Here is a 20903-nt window from a genome sequence, read left to right on the forward strand (position 1 = left end):
TAAGTTATTTGTTGCTTTTCCCTTGTTGCTTTTAATATTTTTGCTTTGTCTTTAATTTTTAACAACTTGATTAATATGTGTCTCGGCGTGGTCCTCCTTGGGTTTATCCTGTATGGGACTCTGCGCTTCCTGGACTTGAGTGAGTGTCCATTCCCATGTTAGGAATGTTTTTGGCTGTTATCTCTTTAAATATTTTCTTAGGCCCTTTCTCTGTCTCTTTTCCTTTGGGGACCTATATAGTGCGAATGTTGGTGCTTTTAATGTTGTCCCACAGGTCCCTTAGACTGTCCTCATTTGTTTTCGATCTTTTTTCTTTATTCTGCTCCACATCAGTGATTTCCACCAATCTGTCTTCCAGCTCACTTGTTCATTCTTCTGCCTCATTTATTCAATTGATTCCTTCTAGTGTGTTTTTTTTTTTTTTTTTTTTTTTTTTTTCAGTACGCGGGCCTCTCACCGTTGTGGCCTCTCCCATTGCGGAGCACAGGCTCCGGACGCACAGGCTCAGCGGCCACGGCTCACGGGCCCAGCCGCTCTGCGGCATGTGGGATCCTCCCGGACTGGGGCACGAACCCGTGTCCCCTACATCGGCAGGTGGACTCTCAACCACTGCGCCACCAGGGAAGCCCCTAGTGTGTTTTTTATTTCGGTTACTGTATTGTTCGACTCTATTTAGTTGTTCTTTATAATTCTTTGTTAAACATTTCTTGTATTTTCTCAGTCTGTGCCTCCATTCTTTTTCCTAGATCTTGGATCATCTTTGCTGTCATTACTCTGAGTTTACTTTCAGGTAGATTGCCTATCTTCACTTCACTTAGTACTTCTGGGGTTTTATATTGTTCTTGGTCTGGAACATCTTTCTCTGCCATCTCATTTTGTTTAACGTTATGTATTTGTGGTCTACGTTCCACAGGCTGCAGGATTGTAGTTCCTCTTGCTTCTGGCATCTACCCTCTCTTGGGTGAGGTTGGTTCAGAGGCTTGTGCAGCCCTCCTTGTGGGAGGGACTTGTGCCTGCCCCCTGGCAGTTGGAGCTGGGTCCTGTCCCTCTGGTGGGCAGGGCTGTGTCAAGTTGTGCGTTTAGAGGCAGCTGCGGACTCAGGATGACTTTAGGCAGCCTATCTGCTGATGGGTGGGGCTCTATGTCCACCACGTTGGTTGTTTGGCCTGAGGTGTCCCACCACTGGAGCCTGCAGGCTGTTGCGTGGGGCCAGGTCTTGGTGCCAAAATGCCGACCTCCAGTAGAGCTCACAGCAGTATATATTCCCTTGGGCCTCTGCCACAAGTGTCCTTGTCCCCCCAGTGAGCTACAGCCGACTCCACACCTCCCCAGGAGACCCTCCAAGACACACAGGTAGGCCTGGCCGAGGCTTCTATGGAGTCACTGCTTTGCCCTGGGTCCCAGTGCATGTGAATCCTTGTGTACGCCCTCCAAGAGTAGAGTCTCTATGTTTCCCCCAGTCCTGTGGAGCTCCTGTACTCAAGTCCTGCTGGCCATCAAAGCCAAATGCTCTGGGGCTCCTCCTTCTGATGCCACACCCCCGGGCTGGGGAGCCTGACATAGGTTCTACTGTAGGAGAACCCCTGTGATGCAGTTATTTTCCGGTTTATGGGTCACGATTTGATTATATTGCGAAAATGCCCCTCCTACCATCTCATTGTGGCTTCTTTGTGTTTGGAAGTAGAATATCTTTTTAGGTAGGTTCCAGCCTTTTTTTTCCCGATGCTTCAGCAATTAGTTGTGATTTTAGTGTTTTCATGAGATGAGGTGAGCTCAAGTCCTACTCCGCCTTCTTGTTTCCGCCTCCTGATTATTATCTCTTAAAAGAATATTTGTATACAAATTTCTAACCTTTTATAAGTGGTGTGTCTTTTTTATCTTTATTTTTCAATTGAATGTAGAGTTGATTTAAGTTTAGGGAGCCTCAGTTTGAGGCATAAGTAATTTCATCTTTTTCTCAACTGCATCGACTTTAAGACTTTGACTTCCTAATACCAAGATAAAACACTTCCAATTTAACATTTTTACTTATTATTTATGAAGTAAGGACAATATAGTATTCAAAAATTATGAAGGCAGACACTGCTGAATAACCAGATATGCCAAAGTTGCTGAAATTAAACTCTTTGCTGACACCACCATAGCATTAGAGGCTGAAATGTTAATTTCCAGTTCTGTATGAAATTCTGAATTCAAAGTATGAAAAGCAGTTGTTAAGGAATTAAAGTATAACACATAACATTTTGAGTAGTTGTAAAGACCAGTGTATGAAAGCTGAATATTGCCTAAGAAAAATTTTAGCTATTTGAAAATTTTACTAGTGGAGAGTTCTGAGTCTTATGATCATTGCAGATAATTATGTTTTAATAGGAAATAGAAAATTAAGAGTGATGTTTCATACGGTGGTTGCATCCCATGTTTGGACTGTTTTCCACTTGTGGACCTCATGCTAGCTATTTTCAGTGTTCATCTGCTAGTTTGGCAAAAAGAGGCAGTCAGTTGCTGCCCTTTGCAGCTATTTTCATTTCTTTCTTTACTAACTGCAGCATCCTTTTCCACACTGTGAAAGCTATATAGATATAAAAGGTATCCAATAGCAGCCAGAATTTGTTGGATTATCTGTTTCCTTGGTGGCTCAGAAACCTCAGGCAGCCAAACTGCCACAGTGAGTTTTCTAGTATTGTCATGATTATATTTTTGTGTTTGTGTAGCCATTTTATTTTGAATACTGCCGTATTAAGGTATTGTAAAAACAGCAAAGTGAATTTTATTTCTGGAATGCATATTACAGGGAATTTCCTTTCTTTGTTAAAAGACTTTTCTTAGCTCAGATCATTTTTGTAGTATTCTCTAATACTCATAAATTTTCCTGTAGAATATGGATGTTCATGAACTTCTTGCAGGAAGCCACCAAGATTAAAGCCACACTTGACTTCAATTTAATATGCAATTAGGCAAGCTAATCCCCAAATCTCTTAACCATACTTCATTTTTAGCAACATTTTGGACTAAGACCTCTTGCTCCTTGCCTTAGATAGGGGTGTGTGTGTGAGTGTGTGTGTGTGTGTGTGTGTGTGTTTTCCATATACCTCCAGTGTGAGATTCTGTCTCCTGCTCCAGCTTTGTACTCAATTCTATGTCCCTTTCACTTAATATTTATAAGGGCAATTACATTGAAGAGACCTTTGTTAATAATGGTAGTGACCTAGAAAAATAGCGAAAGTGGAATTAACTTTGGTTCAGAAGACTGTTGAAAAAATATATAGTTTTTAACTTGCCAGAGGTCAGACACCTAATAAATGATGAAGTCTAGACTACCAGTTATATATTTTCCTGGTGTAGAACATGGAGTTGGTGACATTTTTCTTAAGGTGTCACTGTCCTTTGAAAAGAATGAGTATTGAGTTCTTTAAAGGCAGCGACTAACTCTTTTCCAATGGCTTGCAGATCCTGATAGGAGAAGGGAGATAAAGTTTATTGAGTACCTGCTATGCACTGTATTACATACTTTACCTAGATAATCATGACAATTCTGCAAGGTAGGTGGCCTTATCCCTTTTTTACAGATGAAAAAATTGAGGTACAGAGAGGTTAAATGATTTGTGTTAGCACTAAGGAGTAGTAGATGTGGGATTCCAGCCCAGATTGTTCTACTACACTGTGTTCCTTCCACCAAATCAGGGGTTGGCGAACTACATCCCGTCGGCTCAATCCTAGGTCTTATTTTTGTAAACAAAATTTATTAGAACACAACCACACCCATTCTACTATTACATGTTGCCTATAGCGTTCAAGCTGCAGCAGCAGAGTTGAGTAGTTATGACAGAGATCATATGGCTCATTGAAGACAAATGATTCACTAAGTAAATATTTTAATATTTCCTATCTGGCCTTTTACAGAAAAAGTTTGCTGACACCTGCACTAAACCATACATTGTTTAGAGGTGCTGTGAACTGAGTGTACATTCAGTAATATAAATTTCAGTCCTACTGAAGCATTCAACTTCAACAAGAGGAATAAAGTAGATTTCCCAAAATATAATGATGAAGGCAAACAACAAGCCATGAATGTTCAAAATCTTTTAGTATTAAATTTGGAAAGATAGGCTGGGATGATTTAAATGTCGTTTCTGTTTCTATGATTCTATGCATTATAATTAATGAAAAATCAATACTTTTATAACATTTCAGTTTTCTTGTTACAATAAGTTTAAATTGTTTTTGTTATTCTTTGTTTTATTTTTTTTTTGTGGATATAAGCTAACACTTCAATAGTATATGTGACATTTAAACTATACCTCCAATTGTGTTAATTCATGTTTGCACTCAAAGAGAGGTTTTTGTTTATAATAAACTATAATATGGCTTAAAATTTTTAAATCTTTTATAGTAATAGGGTTAACATCAAGGGGCATATGTTAGGGGGGCAGAGGTGCATAGAGACCAGCTGCTACAGTAAGTAACTTTACAAGTAGATGTAAGATTCCTCAATAGACTCACCAGTTTGACATCATATTTCTAAAGGCTATCTTTAATACCAGTTAAACAAAGAGTGGGAGCCAATAATTTTGTTGAGATCAACCTTCAGTCCATAATAATGACTTTAAAAGTAATTTACTTTTGTGGAAAATGATAAATTACATTAGGAGTTGGTTATTTATTTCTGAAGAACTTCATCTTCTATAAAAGATTCCTGGGAGTAGTTTATTAATTTAAGTGCACTTGAGTTTTTGATGTAGATTATTAACCTATGAATGGACAGGTTGAGAGACAAAGATTTAAAGTAAAAATTATAGAGCCCTTCACATTAAAAGTTATTCAGGAAATTAGGGAAAGTTTTCTGGAGTCTGTTGACAAGTTACATTTTTCTTACTTTTTCATTAAATACTTACCAAGTGCTGTGCTTTGCTAGTCAAAGATGTTGAGACTTCGCCTAGATTTTAGAAGCCCAGAATAATGAATTATTTTTGCCTCTTTGATAGTCTGTCATTTGCTTCATAAAGCTCTATACATAGATTTATCTTGGAGTTTGAAGTGTTTGATTCAAACAAAGAGGGAACGGTCACTTCAGGCTGTGCTAGCTGTGGCTATGAAAAAGTGAAAGGACACATCTGGCAAATTCTAGGCAAGACTTGTGAGAATAAATCTGAGAGGGAATGGAGCTGTAAATGTTTTAATGCCTTTCCTGGCACCTTTCAGGACTATTACACTCATATTTTAAAAATGAAACAGACTTGAAAATAACTGAGAACCACAAAAAAGTTTCTAGATACCATTATGCTTTTCAACATGTGACAGTCATATTTAATGCACATTTAGAGTTTTATTGATTTTTTAAGTATCTTAATATTATAAGTAACCATCCCAAGATATTATTGCCTTCTTAGATGTTTCTTTTTTCACATCTTGGGTAGAAATTATTTTCTTACAGAACATTTCACTAAAGGATTAATGTAAATCAAGGAAAGCATGTTATCAATCTAATCCAATACTCTAACAATGTTCATAATTTGAGCTACATTCTATCAGAGATGAAAGATAAGACCAAAACAAGTGAAAGTATCCAAATCCTTAGGAAAGACCCTTTAGAACCCACATGATATCCTTTATATTTGGTTATAGATTAAAATATATTAATATAATAAACTAGAGTTCTCATTAAGAATAATAAACCCGTAAAATGCTTAAGGCAGTGCAACAAAAGTACAGATGATTTCACTGAGAATAAACACAAGGCTCCTAGGTTCTATGAAAAACAAAAGTAAAAAATAAAATCTAGGCTGTTGCTAAGAAAATCCCCAAAGTGGTTGTAGTATATTGTGATAAGCATAGAGTGTAGAAGGGATTTGCTCCTCATTCAATATTCGAGATGATAAAGGAGTAGTAGTTTAGATTAAAGATTCAGCAGCCCTCTGAAAAATTAAATAAAAAATTTATAATTATGTAGTATGATCTAATTTATGTATATAAATATTTATACTGTACATATGTATACAAACATATTTACATACGTTATAAATAGGATGAGTACTTATCAAATGCTACCAGTGGTTAGTAAATAGACTATGAGTTCTTTGTCCTTTTTCTTTATCCATATTGTCAAAAGTCTCTACTATGCATTGTATTTGCATATTTAAAGTGAGAAATCAATAACAAAGAACCCTTAAAAGACCCAAGTAATGACCTCATTAAGTATAGATATGAACCAGAAAATGTGCTGTCTTAAGTAGGTAGTTAACGCCTATCTCTAAAACAGGCTTAGCAGATGTCTTACCTTGCCTGCTCACCTTCATCTCCATACTCTGATGTGACCATTTAGCTAGAGGGATCCAGGAGCTTTTTAAACGGTGGTGTATGCACATTGAAATCACCCAAAGAGCTTAAATACCAGTGCTTGTGACCACCCCCTAAGAGATTCTTATTTCATTGGTCTGAGTTATAGCCTGGACAATGGGATTCTTTGAAGTTTTCCAGGTTATTAAATGTACAGCCAAGGTTGAGAGCTTCCGTTTTATAGGAAGCTTCAAAAACAACTCATCTGTTTTTTGGTCCTTTAAATTGTATTCTGTTGAAACTGTTGCAACCCTGTGCAACACTTGTGTTGAACAAGTACATATTATTTTCAACTTTTTTTTTTTAAAGCTATGTTTTAATGTCTAGCCTGCCAGCGAGTTAATTGGGTAACGTGATAGACTTTTGTATTCTGCCCCTAAGTGTTTCTGCCTCTAGTCTATCTTCTACAGCGTCACAATAGCTAATATTCTAAAGCATATAACTGCCCTGCATAAAAGGCTTTAATTATCTGTTCTTTACAACTTAAAGTATACATTTCTTAGTCTGACCCCAACCTATCTTCAGTTTTATCTCCTGTTAGTACAGCCCAAGAGACCCTAAACTCCACCATACTCACCAATTGAATAAGCCTTTTATTTCATACCTGCCTTTGCATAAGCTGTTTCCATTGTCATTAATTTTGATAATGGTTCAAGAGTAGATTCAGAAACATTTATTGAAATGGAACAAAACTAGCATTTATTAAGCACATTAGCCAAGGGCTGTGGTAGCTACTTAAAGTTTCTTAATAATCCTTACTGTCGTCCTTAAGAAATGTTTGTTTTCTTTTACTGTACACATAGGAATCTGAGGCTTTTGGAGGGTAATTACAATTACACAGCTAGTGTAGGTAAATACGAGATTTCAGACTCCAAGTTCAATGATTGTTTCCATGTCCTTCTTCCCCCACCAACCTCACATTGCTTCAGTTAGTAAATACCCGTATGATCTTTATCATAACCTCTTTCCAAACATAGTAGGCAAAAACATTTCATGTTTTCAACCTTGTTTTGAATTACTTACAGTAGAAGGAAATAAGTTTAATAGTATTGTGGTAGAATAATCACTGTTTCCGTAGTTCTGTGTATAATTAGTTATAATCACTTGTATTCGTTTGCTGTGAGTTTTGTAGTCCTACTATATATTTACATTTTAAAAATCTTTTCTCTGAGGCTCTTATAAGTAAGTACTGAGCAGTTTCACTTTTCCTTTACTGTAATTTAACACATTCTAGAGTTCCTTTTTTTTTAATTTTTAAATTTAATTTTATTTATTTTTTTATACAGCAGGTTCTTATTAGTCATCAGTTTTATACACATCAGTGTATACATGACAATCCCAATCGCCCAATTCATCAGACCACCACCCCCATCCCCCTGCTGCTTTCCCCACTTGGTGTCCATATATTTGTTCTCTGTATCTGTGTCTCAATTTCTGCCCTGCAAACCAGTTCATCTGTACCATTTTTCTAGGTTCCACATATATGTGTTAATATATGATATTTGTTTTTCTCTTTCTGACTTACTTCACTCTGTAAGACACTCTAAATCCATCCACGTCTCAACAAATGACCCAGTTTCATTCCTTTATATGGCTGAGTAATATTCCATTATATATATGTACCACATCTTTAACCATTCGTCTTTCGATGGGCATTTAGGTTGCTTCCATGACCTGGCTATTGTAAATAGTGCTGCAATGAACATTGGGGTGCATGTGTCTTTTTGAATTACAGTTTTCTCTGGGTATATGCCCAGTAGTAGGATTGGTGGATCGTATGGTAATTCTATTTTTAGTTTTTTAAGGAACATCCATACTGTTCTCCATAGTGGCTGTATCAATATACATTCCCACCAACAGTGCAAGAGGGTTCCCTTTTCTCCACACCCTCTCCAGCATTTGTTGTTTGTAGATTTTCTGATGATGCCCATTCTAACTGGTGTGAGGTGATACCTCATTGTGGTTTTGATTTGCATTTCTATAATAATTAGTGATGTTGAGCAGCTTTTCATGTGCTTCTTGGCCATGTGTATATCTTCTTTGGAGAAATGTCTATTTAGGTCTTCTGCCCATTTTTGGATTGGGTTGCTTGTTTTTTTAATATTGAGCTGCATGAGCTGTTTATATATTTTGGAGATTAATCCTTTGTTGAATGATTCGTTTGCAAATATTTTCTCCCATTCTGAGGGTTGTCTTTTCGTCTTGTTTATGGTTTCCTTTGCGGTGCAAAAGCCTTGAAGTTTCATTAGGCCCCATTTGTTTATTTTTGTTTTTATTTCCATTACTCTACAAGGTGGATCAAAAAAGATCTTGCTCTGATTTACATCAAACAGTGTTCTTCCTATGTTTTCCTCTAAGAGTTTTATAGTGTCTGGTCTTACATTTAGGTCTCTAATCCATTTTGAGTTTATTTTTGTGTACGGTGTTAGGGAGTGTTCTAATTTCATTCTTTTATATGTAGCTGTCCACTTTTCCCAGCACCACTTATTGAAGAGACTGTCCTTTCTCCATTGTATATCCTTGCCTCCTTTGTCATAAATTAGTTGACCATAGGTGCATGGGTTTATCTCTGGGCTTCCTATCTTGTTCCATTGATCTATGTTTCTGTTTTTGTACCAGTACCATATTGTCTTGATTACTGTAGCTTTATAGTATACTCTGAAGTCAGGGAGTCTGATTCCTCCAGCTGCGTTTTTTTCCCTCAAGACTGTTTTGGCTGTTCAGGGTCTTTTATGTCTCCATACAAATTTTAAGGTTTTTAGTTCTAGTTCTGTAAAAAATGCCATTGGTAATTTGATAGGGATTTCGTTGAACCTCTAGATTACTTTGGGTAGTATAGTCATTTTCATTGATTCTTCCAATCCAAGAACGTGGTATATATCTCCATCTGTTGGTATCATCTTTAATTTCTTTCATCAGTGTCTTATAGTTTTCTGCATACAGGTCTTTTGTCTCCCTAGGTAAGTTTATTCCTAGGTATTTTATTCTTTTTGTTGCAATGGTAAACGGGAGTGTTTCCTTAATTTCTCTTTCAGATTTTTCATCATTAGTGTATACGAATGCAAGAGATTTCTGTGCATTAATTTTGTATCCTGCAACTTTACCAAATTCATTGATTAGCTCTAGTAGTTTACTGGTGGCATTTTCAGGACTCTCTATGTATAGTATCATGTCATCTGCAAACAGTGACAGTTTTACTTCTTCTTTTCCAGTTTGTATTCCTTTTATTTCTTTTCTTTTCTGATTGCTGTGGCTAGGACTTCCAAAACTATGTTGAATAATAGTGGCAAAAGTAGACATCTTTGTCTTGTTCCTGATCTTAGAGGAAATGCTTTCAGTTTTTCACCATTGAGAATGATGTTTGCTGTGGGTTTGTCATATATGGCCTTTATTATGTTGAGGTAGGTTCCCTCTATGCCCACTGTCTGGAGAGTTTTTACCATCAGCTGGTGTAGAATTTTGTCAAAAGCTTTTTCTACGTCTATTGAGATGATCATATGGTTTTATTCTTCAATTTGTTAATATGTTTTATCTCATTGATTGATTTGCATATATTGAAGAATCCTTGCATCCCTGGGATAAATCCCACTTGATCATGGTGTATGATCCTTTTAACGTGTTGTTGAATTCTGTTTGCTAGTATTTTCTTGAGCATTTTTGCATCTATATTCGTCAGTGGCATTGGTCTGTAATTCTTTTTTTGTAGTATCTTTGTCTGGTTTTGGTATCAAGGTGATGGTGGCCTCATAGAATGAGTTTGGGAGTGTTCCTTCCTCTGCAGTTTTTTGGAAGAGTTTGAGAAGGATGGGTGTTAGCTCTTCTCTAAATATTTGATAGAATTCACCTGTGAAGCCGTCTGGTCCTGTACTTTTGTTTGCTGCAAGATTTTTAATCACAGTTTCAATTTCATTACTTGTGATTGGTCTCTTCATATTTTCTGTTTCTTTCTGGTTCAGTCTTGGAAGGTTATACCTTTGTAAAAATTTGTCCATTTCTTCCAGGTTGTCCATTTTATTGGCATAGAGTTGCTTGTGGTAGTCTTTAGGATGCTTTGTATTTCTGCAGTGTCTGTTGTAACTTCTCCTTTCTCATTTCTAATTTTATTGACTTCAGTCCTCTCCCTCTTTTTCTTGATGAGTCTGGCTAATGGTTTATCAATTTTGTTTATCTTTTCAAAGCACCAGCTTTTAGTTTTATTGATCTTTGCTATTGTTTTCTTTGTTTCTGTTTCATTTATTTCTGCTCTGATCTTTATGATTTCTTTCCTTCTGCTAACTTTGGGTTTTGTTTGTTCTTCTTTATCTAGTTCCTTTAGGTGTAAAGTTAGGTTGTTTATTTGAGATTTTACTTGTTTCTTGAGGTAGGCTTGTATAGTTATAGACTTCCCTCTTAGAACTGCTTTTGCTGCATCCTATAGGTTTTGGATCATCGTGTTTTCATTGTCATTTGCCTCTAGGTATTTTTTGATTTACTCTTTGATTTCTTCAGTGATCTCTTGGTTATTTAGTAATATATTGCTTAGCCTCCATGCGTTTACGTTTTTTACGTTTTCTTCCCTGTAACTCATTTCTGATCTCATAGCGTTGTGGTCAGAAAAGATGCTTGATATGATTTCAAGTTTCTTAAATTTACTGAGGCTTGATTTGTGGCCCCAGTTGTGATCTATCCTGGAGAATGATCCATGCGCACTTGAGAAGAAAGTGTAATCTGCTGTTTTTGGATGGAATGTCCTATAAATATCAGTTAAATCTGTCTGGTCTATTGTGTCATTTAAAGCTTGTGTTTCCTTATTTATTTTCATTTTCAATGATCTGTCTATTGGTGTAAGTGAGGTGTTAAACTTCCCCACTGTTATCATGTTACTGTCGATTTCGTCTTTTAGAGCTGTTAGCAGTTGCCTTACGTATTGAGGTGCTCCTATGTTGGGTGCATCTATATTTATAATTGTTATATCTTCTTCTTGGATTGATCCCCTGATCATTATGTAGTGTCCTTCCTTATCTCTTGTAACATTCTTTATTTTAAAGTCTATTTTATCTGATATGAGTATAGGCACTCCAGCTTTCTTTTGATTTCCATTTGCATGGAATATCTTTTTCCATCCCCTCACTTTCAGTCTGAATGTGTCCCTATGTCTGAAGTGGGTCTCTTGTAGACAGCATATAAATGCGTCTTGTTTTTATATCCATTCAGCAAGCCTGTGTCTTTTGGTTGGAGCGTTTAATCCATTCACGTTTAAGGTAAATATCGATATGTATGTTCCTATGACCATTTTCTTAATTGTTTTGGGTTTGTTTTTGTAGTTCCTTTTCTTCTCTTGTGTTTCCCACTTAGAGAAATTCCTTTAGCATTTGTTGTAGAGCTGGTTTGGTGGGGCTGAATTCTGTTAGCTTTTGCTTGCCTGTAAAGCTTTTGATTTCTCCATCACATCTGAATGAGATCCTTGCCTGGTAGAGTAATCTTTGTTGTAGGTTCTTCCCTTTCATCACTTTAAGTGTATCATGCCACTCCCTTCTGGCTTGTAGAGTTTCTGCTGAGAAATCAGCTGTTAATCTTATGGGAGTTCCCTTGTATGTTATTTGTCATTTTTCCCTTGCTGCTTTTAATAATCTTTCTTTGTCTTTAATTTTTGCCAGTTTGATTACTGTGTGTCTCGGCGTGTTTCTCCTTGGGTTTATCCTGTATGGAACTCTCTGCACTTCCTGGACTTGGGTGGCTATTTCCTTTCCCATGTTAGGGAAGTTTTTGACTATAATCTCTCCAAATATTTTCTCTGGTCCTTTCTCTCTCTCTTCTCCTTCTGGTAGCCCTATAATGCGAATGTTACTGCATTTAATGTTGTCCCATAGGTCTGTTAGGCTGTCTTCCTTTCTTTTCATTTTTTCTTCATTCTTGTCTGCAGCAGTGAATTCCACCATTCTGTCTTCCGGGTCACTTATCCATTGTTCTGCCTCAGTTATTCTGCTATTGATTCCTTGTAGTGTAGTTTTCACAGTTATTGTATTATTCATCTCTGTTTCTCTGTTCTTTAATTCTTCTAGGTCTTTGTTAAACATTTCTTGCATCTTCTCGATCTTTGCCTCCATTCTTTTTCTGTGGTCCTGGATGACCTTCAGTATCATTATTCTGAATTCTTTTTCTGGAAGGTTGCCTGTCTCCACTTCATTTAGTTGTTTTTGTGGGGTTTTATCTTGTTCTTTCATCTGGTACATAGCCCTCTGCCTTTTCATTTTGTCTATCTTTCTGTGAATGTGCTTTTTTTCCCATAGGCTGCAGGATTGTAATTCTTCTTGCTTCTCTGGAGTTCTTATATGAGGAAGATTTCCTACATTTTTCACTATCCTACAAATTGGCTGAGTCAGATTTATATATAATTTATACAGGGATTTAAGTGTATTCATCCATAGATTTAATCAAGCTCATTTCCTGCCTATGTGAAGGAGAAAATTGAAAAGTACATATATGTAGGTAACTTTTATAGTATAAAGTGCAGCCTGTGAAACCTTAACAGTTTCTGTGTGGAAAAATGTTATAGTTTAACAAGTTAATTGGGGTAACATTAAAAGTTTGAGACTTTTTGCCTATTAAGATAAATTTGGTAAATTTAGTATAATTTGTTCCCTTACATATGCTTCCTAGATTTTATTAGTGTTCCTAATTATGATACTGTTTCTTTAGGATACTGCTTCATAATTAGTTTTTCACAATCTAATTTAATAATTTTTTCCTCCATTAGAATGTGAAACATGTTGTAGAAGCATTCAAGAAGTGGCTGAAGGGGGAAGGAAAAAGTGCCACTACCTATCAGAAAAAAACAAAACAAAACATGGGAAATACAACCACCAAATTCCGTAAAGCACTCATCAATGGTGATGAAAACCTGGCCTGCCAAATATATGAAAACAACCCTCAGCTAAAAGAATCCCTTGATCCAAATACATCTTACGGGGAGCCTTACCAGCACAATACGCCATTACACTATGCTGCTAGACATGGAATGAATAGAATATTAGGGTAAGTATTACTGTAAAGCAATTTATAACAAATTAGAGAAAGGAAAGAAAAAACCTGATCTTTAGAAAATATATGCATACATGTGTGCATGTTATGTGGTATTATAGTGAATTAAACTTTGTAGAATTGAATATGCATAAATTATTAAGTATGATTTTTTATTATGCCTAAATTAGACCAAAGGTTTCAGTAGTGAGGTTAGTTCACATATTATTTTTACTGTAAATACATTTTGATCCTCAGTATGTTTCATAGTATGAACTTTTTATAATAGTGTAGTTTTTAATTTACAACATTTCAATTCTAGAAAAGTACTTATCTACTCAAAAAATTGCAGGGAATTGTGCCCTAGGCAATTTAAGTTGAAAAACTAATGTGTTTACCTTACCTATTCATGATCAGATTTGAGTTTTCTTCTTTTAATGGGGTTCAGTTACTTGAAAAAACTTTTCTAAAAGCAAACCATTTCCTTGGAACTGAAAATACTAAGAAACTTAAAAAAAATCTCTTCAACAAGAAAGCATTAGTGGCAGCAAATATGTGAAGATTCTTCCTAATTACATGGTGTTTGCTAGCTTATAAGATGAAAGAAGCAAAGGATAGAAAAGTAATTCCAAAACAAATTTAGTCTTTAGAAGTAGATTATTCAGTTATGGAAGTCTGATGCTAGGAGACAAAGAAACACTTCTTTGCTTATGCAGTGAAATATAATTCTTCAACCAATATCCTGAGCACTTTAGAACTTGACAAAAAACTTTTCAGTCCTTTCTCTATTTCTTTTTATACAAATTTGTCGTTCAAAATAAGCTGCTCTTTTTGGTATCCCTGAATCATGCCATGTGTGTTGTCTGCCATGTTCATTGTGCTCTTTCTGCCAGGAGTATCCCACTCCTCTCAGCTTTCTCTTTCTTACCTAAATTTTAGCCTTCCTTCAAGGTCCTAGGCACACTTTATCTATCTTCTTAGCCTGTCACAACCCATAGGAACTTTAGTCTTTTTTGAACTTCTATGATTCTTTTTTGTTTGTTTGTATTACTTGTTTGGTATATACTATGTCATTGTATTTTATAATTTTGTGTATCTTCTCTTTGCCTGCCTAAAGTACAGCTTTTTTAAAGGACCTTCTTAATACTTCTAGCATCTAGCATAGTATCTTACACAAAGTAAGTAGAAATATCATAAAATCATGGCACAGGAAATATCTTTGTGATCAGGATTTGTGAATGACAAAAATTCCATAAATAATTTACGTTTTCCAGGCCTATGACTATCAAGTAGTTATTTTTGTAACCTCTTGAAAATAAAATAGGTATTTCTCTTTTTTTTTTTTTTTTTTTTTGCGATACGCGGGCCTCTCACCGTTGTGGCCTCTCCTGCTGCGGAGCACAGGCTCCGGACGCGCAGGCCCAGCGGCCACGGTTCACAGGCCCAGCGGCTCCGCGGCACGTGGGATCCTCCCAGACCGGGGCACGAACCCGCGTCCCTTGCATCGGCAGGCGGACTCTCAGCCACTGCGCCACCAGGGAATCCCCTAAAATAGGTATTTTTTGACTTAAAAACAGGTATTTCTATAACCTCTCCTTTTTGCATTTATCTTTTATTTTCATTTCTTGTAAAATACCCACTTAGAAGCCACCTCCAACTCATATTGTTATACTTTTTCTTCCAAAACTGGGTCTTCCCTATGTTAATGACACTAACATATTGTACTAATAAAATAATGGCAAACACATTGAGGCCTTGCTATTTTCTTTTTTGTTTGTTTTGTTTTTATTTCCATTACTCTAGGAGGTGGATCAATAAAGAACTTGCTGTGATTTGTGTCAAAGAGTGTTCTTCTTATGTTTTCCTCTAAGAGTTTTATAGTGTCTGGTCTTACATTTAGGTCACTAATCCATTTTGAGTTTATTTTTGTGTATGGTGTTAGGGAGTGTTCTAATTTCATTCTTTTACATGTAGCTGTCCAGTTTTCCCAGTACCACTTATTGAAGAAACTGTCTTTTCTCCATTGTATATCCTTGCCTCCTTTGTCATAGATTAGTTGACCATAGGTGCGTGGGTTTATCTCTGGGCTTTCTATCTTGTTCCATTGATCTATGTTTCTGTTTTTGTGCCAGAACCATATTGTCTTGATTACTGTAGCTTTGTAGTATAGTCTGAAGTCAGAGAGTCTCATTCCTCCAGCTCCATTTTTTTCCCTCAAGACTGCTTTGGCTATTCGGGGTCTTTTGTGTCTCCATACAAATTTTAAGATTTTTTGTTCTAGTTCTGTAAAAAATGCCATTGGTAATTTGATAGGGATTGCATTGAATCTGTAGATTGCTTTGGGAAGTATAGTTATCTTCACAATGTTGATTCTTTCAATCCAAGAACGTGGTATATCTCTCCATCTGTTGGTATCATCTTTAATTTCTTTCATCAGTGTCTTAGAGTTTCCTGCATACAGGTCTTTTGTCTCCCTAGGTAGGTTTATTTGTAGGTATTTTATTTTTTTTGTTGTAATGGTAAATGGGAGTGTTTCCGTAATTTCTCTTTCAGATTTTTCATCATTAGTGTATACGAATGCAAGAGATTTCTGTGCATTAATTTTGTATCCTGCAACTTTACCAAATTCATTGATTAGCTCTAGTAGTTTTCTGGTGGCATTTTCAGGATTCTCTATGCATAGTATCATGTCATCTGCAAACAGTGACAGTTTTACTTCTTCTTTTCCAATTTGTATTCCTTTTATTTCTTTTTCTTCTCTGATTGCCATCACTAGGACTTCTAAAACTATGTTGAATAATAGTGGTGAGAGTGGACATCCTTATCTTGTTCCTGATCTTAGAGGAAATGCTTTCAGTTTTTCACCATTGAGAATGATGTTTGCTGTGGGTTTGTCGTATATGGCCTTTATTATGTTGAGGTAGGTTCCCTCTATGCCCACTCTCTGGAGAGTTTTTATCATAAATGGGTGTTGAATTTTGTCAAAAGTTTTTTCTGCATCTATTGAGATGATCATATGGTTTTTCTTCTTCAGTTTGTTAATATGGTGTATCACATTGATTGATTTGCGTATACTGAAGAATCCTTGCATCCCTGGGATAAATCCCACTTGATCATGGTGTATGATCCTTTTAATGTGTTGTTGGATTCTGTTTGCTAGTATTTTGTTGAGGATTTTTGCATCTGTATTCATCAGTGATACTGGTCTGTAATTTTCTTTTTTTGTAGTATCTTTGTCTGGTTTTGGTATCAGGGTGATGGTGAGGCCTTACTGTTTTCTAGGCACTATTAACAGTGCTCTACATGCATTGTCTCACTTAATCCTCATTACAGCTCTGTGAGTTCGTTAATCATCTGCATTTCAGAGGTGAGAAAACTGAAGCACCGAAAGATTAACAACTTGTCAGAACTCTGCAGCTTGTAAATGGTAAAGCTATTTGCCCAGGCAGATAACTGTAGGCTGTAGGCTTTTCAACACTGTGATAACCTCTTATCTCTATAGTCAAATAAGCCTATATGTCAGGGCTGCCTAAAACACTTATTAGCAAAACAAATTAGTCACTCTGAACTTAAGTTTCCCTGTCTATAAAATAGATACACATGAAACTTGTGGGACAATTAATGTGTTATATGTCTCATGGTGCCTAGCATATAATATTATTACCTCTCATGTTTGTAACCCTAAATAACTTCCAATCATCTTTGACTTACTCCTTACTCTTCCTTTACCTAACCTGCTACTAATGCAAAGTTCACTAAGTCTTATCTCTTGGATTCTCTTCTTTGCATTCCCGTTGCCCCAAGCTTTGTTCACTCTTACCAACCCCTTCTTCCAATACTGAAAATACCTGACTCCTGAATGATCTTTTTGCAAGTCTTTTTCTCCTATAATCTCATGTCCAGGTTAATCTTGCTAAAAGTATAGCCTTTTCAATGTTCTATCATGAGAAAACTGTAACTACACTACCATCTGCCTTATTCTATTTGGCTTCTGAAGCCAACTTTTCTATGCCCTAATTCTACCGATTCAGCCTAATCTCTCATTGTTCTCTAACATGATCATATCAGTCAATCTGGTTACCCTCCCTCTTGCTTTCCCCACTTTTAAAAATGCCACCCCCTTAGCTTTATTCCTGTTGGTCCTTGATTCTGAAATGTCTTCTTTCTTCTCTAATTTCTTGTCCTTTACGTCCTCCCTTGGTTTCTGTCTTTTCATGAATTCATTACCAACTATTCTGACCTGCAGCATTCTTTCTGTTCTCTGAAATTCCTACAACTTAGATTTAAACCATCCAATTGTCATTAAACTCATCTCTTTGACTAGATTGTAAATATTACAAATACACTGCTACACAGTTAGTAATGCTCTCAATAGATTAACTCTTGATTACTTAATCTATTAAGGCTTTCTTTTTTTGAGTTGAACATTTTCAGTGAAATTATAAAACCGTTGCTGTAGCTTCTGAATATTGAACACTATAATAATATTTAATATCAAGTCTTGTTATGTGATTAATTAAAACTTGCTTAGAATACCAAGGTAAAATGTATTTAAATATTATTATTACTAAGGTAATATGTATATTTTAATATAAAAGAAATCAAGTAGCAAAATATATTCTAACCATTTATAGTATAATTTAAAATATACTTTATGAAATTAGGAAACATTGTATAAGAAAGTTATCTAATCCAGTGAGTCTTTTTTTTAATTTATTGTATTCAAGTATAGTTGATTTACAGTGTTGTATTAATTTCTGCTGTACAGCAAAGTGATTCAGTTATGTGTTTATATATATATATACACACACACACATTCTTTTTCATACTCCTTTCCATTATGGTTTATCACAGGATATTGAATATAGTTCCCTGTACTGTACAGTAAGACCTTGTTGTTTATCCATTCTGTATATACCAATTTGTATCTGCTAATCCCAAACTCCCACTCCTACCCTCTCCTACCCCCCACCCACTTGGCAACCACCAGTCTATTCTGTGTCCCTGATTTTGTTTCTGTTTCCTGGATAGGTTCATTTGTGTAATATTTTAGATTCCACATATCATGATATCATATGGTATTTGTCTTTGTCTGACTTACTTACTTAGTATGGTAATCTCTAGGTCCATCCACGTTGCTGCATATGGCATTGTTTCTTTCTTTTTTATGGCTGAGCAGTATTTCATTGTGTATATGTACCGCATCTTCTTTATCCATTCATCTGTTGATGGACATTTAGGTTGTTTCCATATGTAATCCAGTGAGTTTTAAAGTGTGTTCTGAGGACTCCTAGATCCTGAGACTCTTTCAAGGAGGTGCAGTAGGTCAAAACTATTTTTATACTAATTTTAAGATGTTATTTGCCTTTTTTTCACTGCGTTGACATTTGCAGTTGTAGTTCAAAAAGCAGAGGATAAAACTGCTGACGCCTTTAGATGAATCAAGGAAGTGGCACCAAACCTTACTAGTAATTGGATTCCTCTCTGCCGGGCTCTTGCTGTTTTTTTTTTTTTTAAAAAAAAGCCGTTTCACTTAAAATGTCCTCAATGAAGCATTAAAATTACTAATTTTATTTAATCTCCATCCTCGATTACACATCTTCTTAATATTCTATGTGACAAATGTGAAGAATTCATAAATCACTTCTGCTGCTGTATGATGTTAAGTTTGAGAAAGAGCACTTGTACTTTTGTTTGAGGTATGAGTTGAACTACTTATTTTTTCGTGAAACAACATTTTAAATTAACAACATTCAGACTGGGATACTGGCTGGCTGACATTTTTCTTGAAAATGTATGACATAAGTGAGCCTATCAATTCAAGGGAAAACTGAGAGTATTTGTTGCTAATGATAAAATTTGAGTTTTCAAGTGAATATTGGAATTTTGAAAACTTATATTTGCTGCCTTCAGCTTGATAGTTTCCCATTACTTAGGGACTTTTCTGAATAAGAGTGGTGGTGATATAAATTAATATGATTTTTTAAAATATTGTATAATGAAATGTGACAAAAATCTAAAAGCTCTGTGTAACTCACTGAATTAGTATTTTTCAGAAGATCAGTATATGGTTTTTTACAATTATGCATGGGTAAAAGATTTATTCAAAATGCAAGGTAGACCAATGGATTTTAATGTAATAGAGTACAAAAGTTCATTTCATAAGATATCATATTTTATATTGCAAGTAATCTTTAAGAAATGACCACTTGTTGAATATTTAGCATAGTATCAAATATGACTATTCACAGTTATTTGAAAAGGCTATTTTAAAATACTTCTCCCTTTTGTGATTATATAAGGCTGGATTTTTTTCATATGCTTGAACCCAAATGACACATATCACAACACATTGAATGCTATGAGAATCTGTCTGTCTTCTGTTAGCCAGATACTAAATAAAATTTGTAAACATGTAAAACAATGCCATTGTGCTCACTTAATTTTCAAAAAATGTATAGTTATTTTTTCATTTTAAGATATTAGGAATGTTAACTATGTAATGATATTAGGAATGTTAAATATGTAATGAGTTTATTTTTTTAATTAATAAATGTTTTAAAATATCTTTTAATTTTTAATATGATGAATATCTATATAATTCACATAAACAAAGGTTCTTAGGAATCTTTTCATTTTTAAATTTTTATTGGGGTATACTTGATTTACAATGTTGTGTTTCTGCTGTACAGCAAAGTGAATGAGTTATACATGTACATATATCCACTCTTCTTTAGATTCTTTTCACATTACAGAGTATTGAGTAGAGTTCCCTGTAATATACAGTAGGTCCTTATTAGTTATCTAATTTATATATAGTAGTGTGTATATGTCCATCCCAATCTCCCAATAGGAATCTTCAGTAATTTTTAAAGTTGTGAAAGTTGTAAAACTCTACTACCAAAAAGTTTAAAAATTGCTGATCTGATCAATATTCCTGGTTCCTCTAAGAAGGAATATATCTGTCTCCATCCTCTGGTTATCATCCTATTGAATGAGTATTTAAAGACCTAAAGAAAGGGTGACTATATATTCTCTTTTAATTACTGTTTTTATGATTTAGCCATATACTTCACACTTATATTTTTACTTTATACTTAACTTTCAACTTCAGCCTAAAGTGTTTGGTGTTTTCTTTTAATTTTTATTGGAGTATAGTTGCTTTATAATATTGTGTTAGTTTCTACTGTACAGCAAAGTGAATCAGCAATACGAATACATATATCCCCTCTTTTTTGAATTTCCTTCCCATTTAGGTACCACACAACATTGAATAGAGTTCCCTAGGCTATATAGTAGGTTCTCATTAGTTATCTATTTTATACATAGTATCAATAGTGTATATATGTCAATCCCAGCCTCCCAATTCATCCCAGCCTGCCTTATCCCTTTAGTATCCATACATTTGTTCTCTATGTCTGTGTCTCTATTTCTGCTTTGTATATACGATTGTCTAAACCAATTTTTTCAGGTTCCACATATATGCTTTAATATACGATATTTGTTTTTCTCTTTCTGACTTACTTCACTCTGTATGAGTCTCTAGGTCCATCCATGTCTCTACAAATGAC

At 35.3% G+C, this 20903-nt stretch overlaps 1 protein-coding gene across 7 annotated transcripts in view; it reads left to right on the plus strand.

Annotated features, from left to right (window-relative positions):
* ANKIB1 (ankyrin repeat and IBR domain containing 1) overlaps positions 1-20903 on the plus strand; it is a 159358-nt gene that overhangs the window by 58111 nt on the left and 80344 nt on the right. For 6 of the 7 annotated variants that reach the window (XM_049714739.1, XM_004265609.4, XM_033420491.2 and 3 more), the window contains one exon: positions 13070-13347. In XM_049714739.1, the coding sequence (XP_049570696.1) occupies positions 13160-13347 (188 nt within the window). In that variant the 5' untranslated portion in view covers positions 13070-13159. Of the gene's footprint in view, positions 1-13069; positions 13348-14736; positions 14888-20903 lie in introns of those variants that run through there. The other variant, XM_033420496.2, reaches the window with a different exon arrangement.

This window comes from Orcinus orca, chromosome 9, assembly GCF_937001465.1.
Source record: "Orcinus orca chromosome 9, mOrcOrc1.1, whole genome shotgun sequence".
Classification (NCBI taxonomy): domain Eukaryota; kingdom Metazoa; phylum Chordata; class Mammalia; order Artiodactyla; family Delphinidae; genus Orcinus; species Orcinus orca.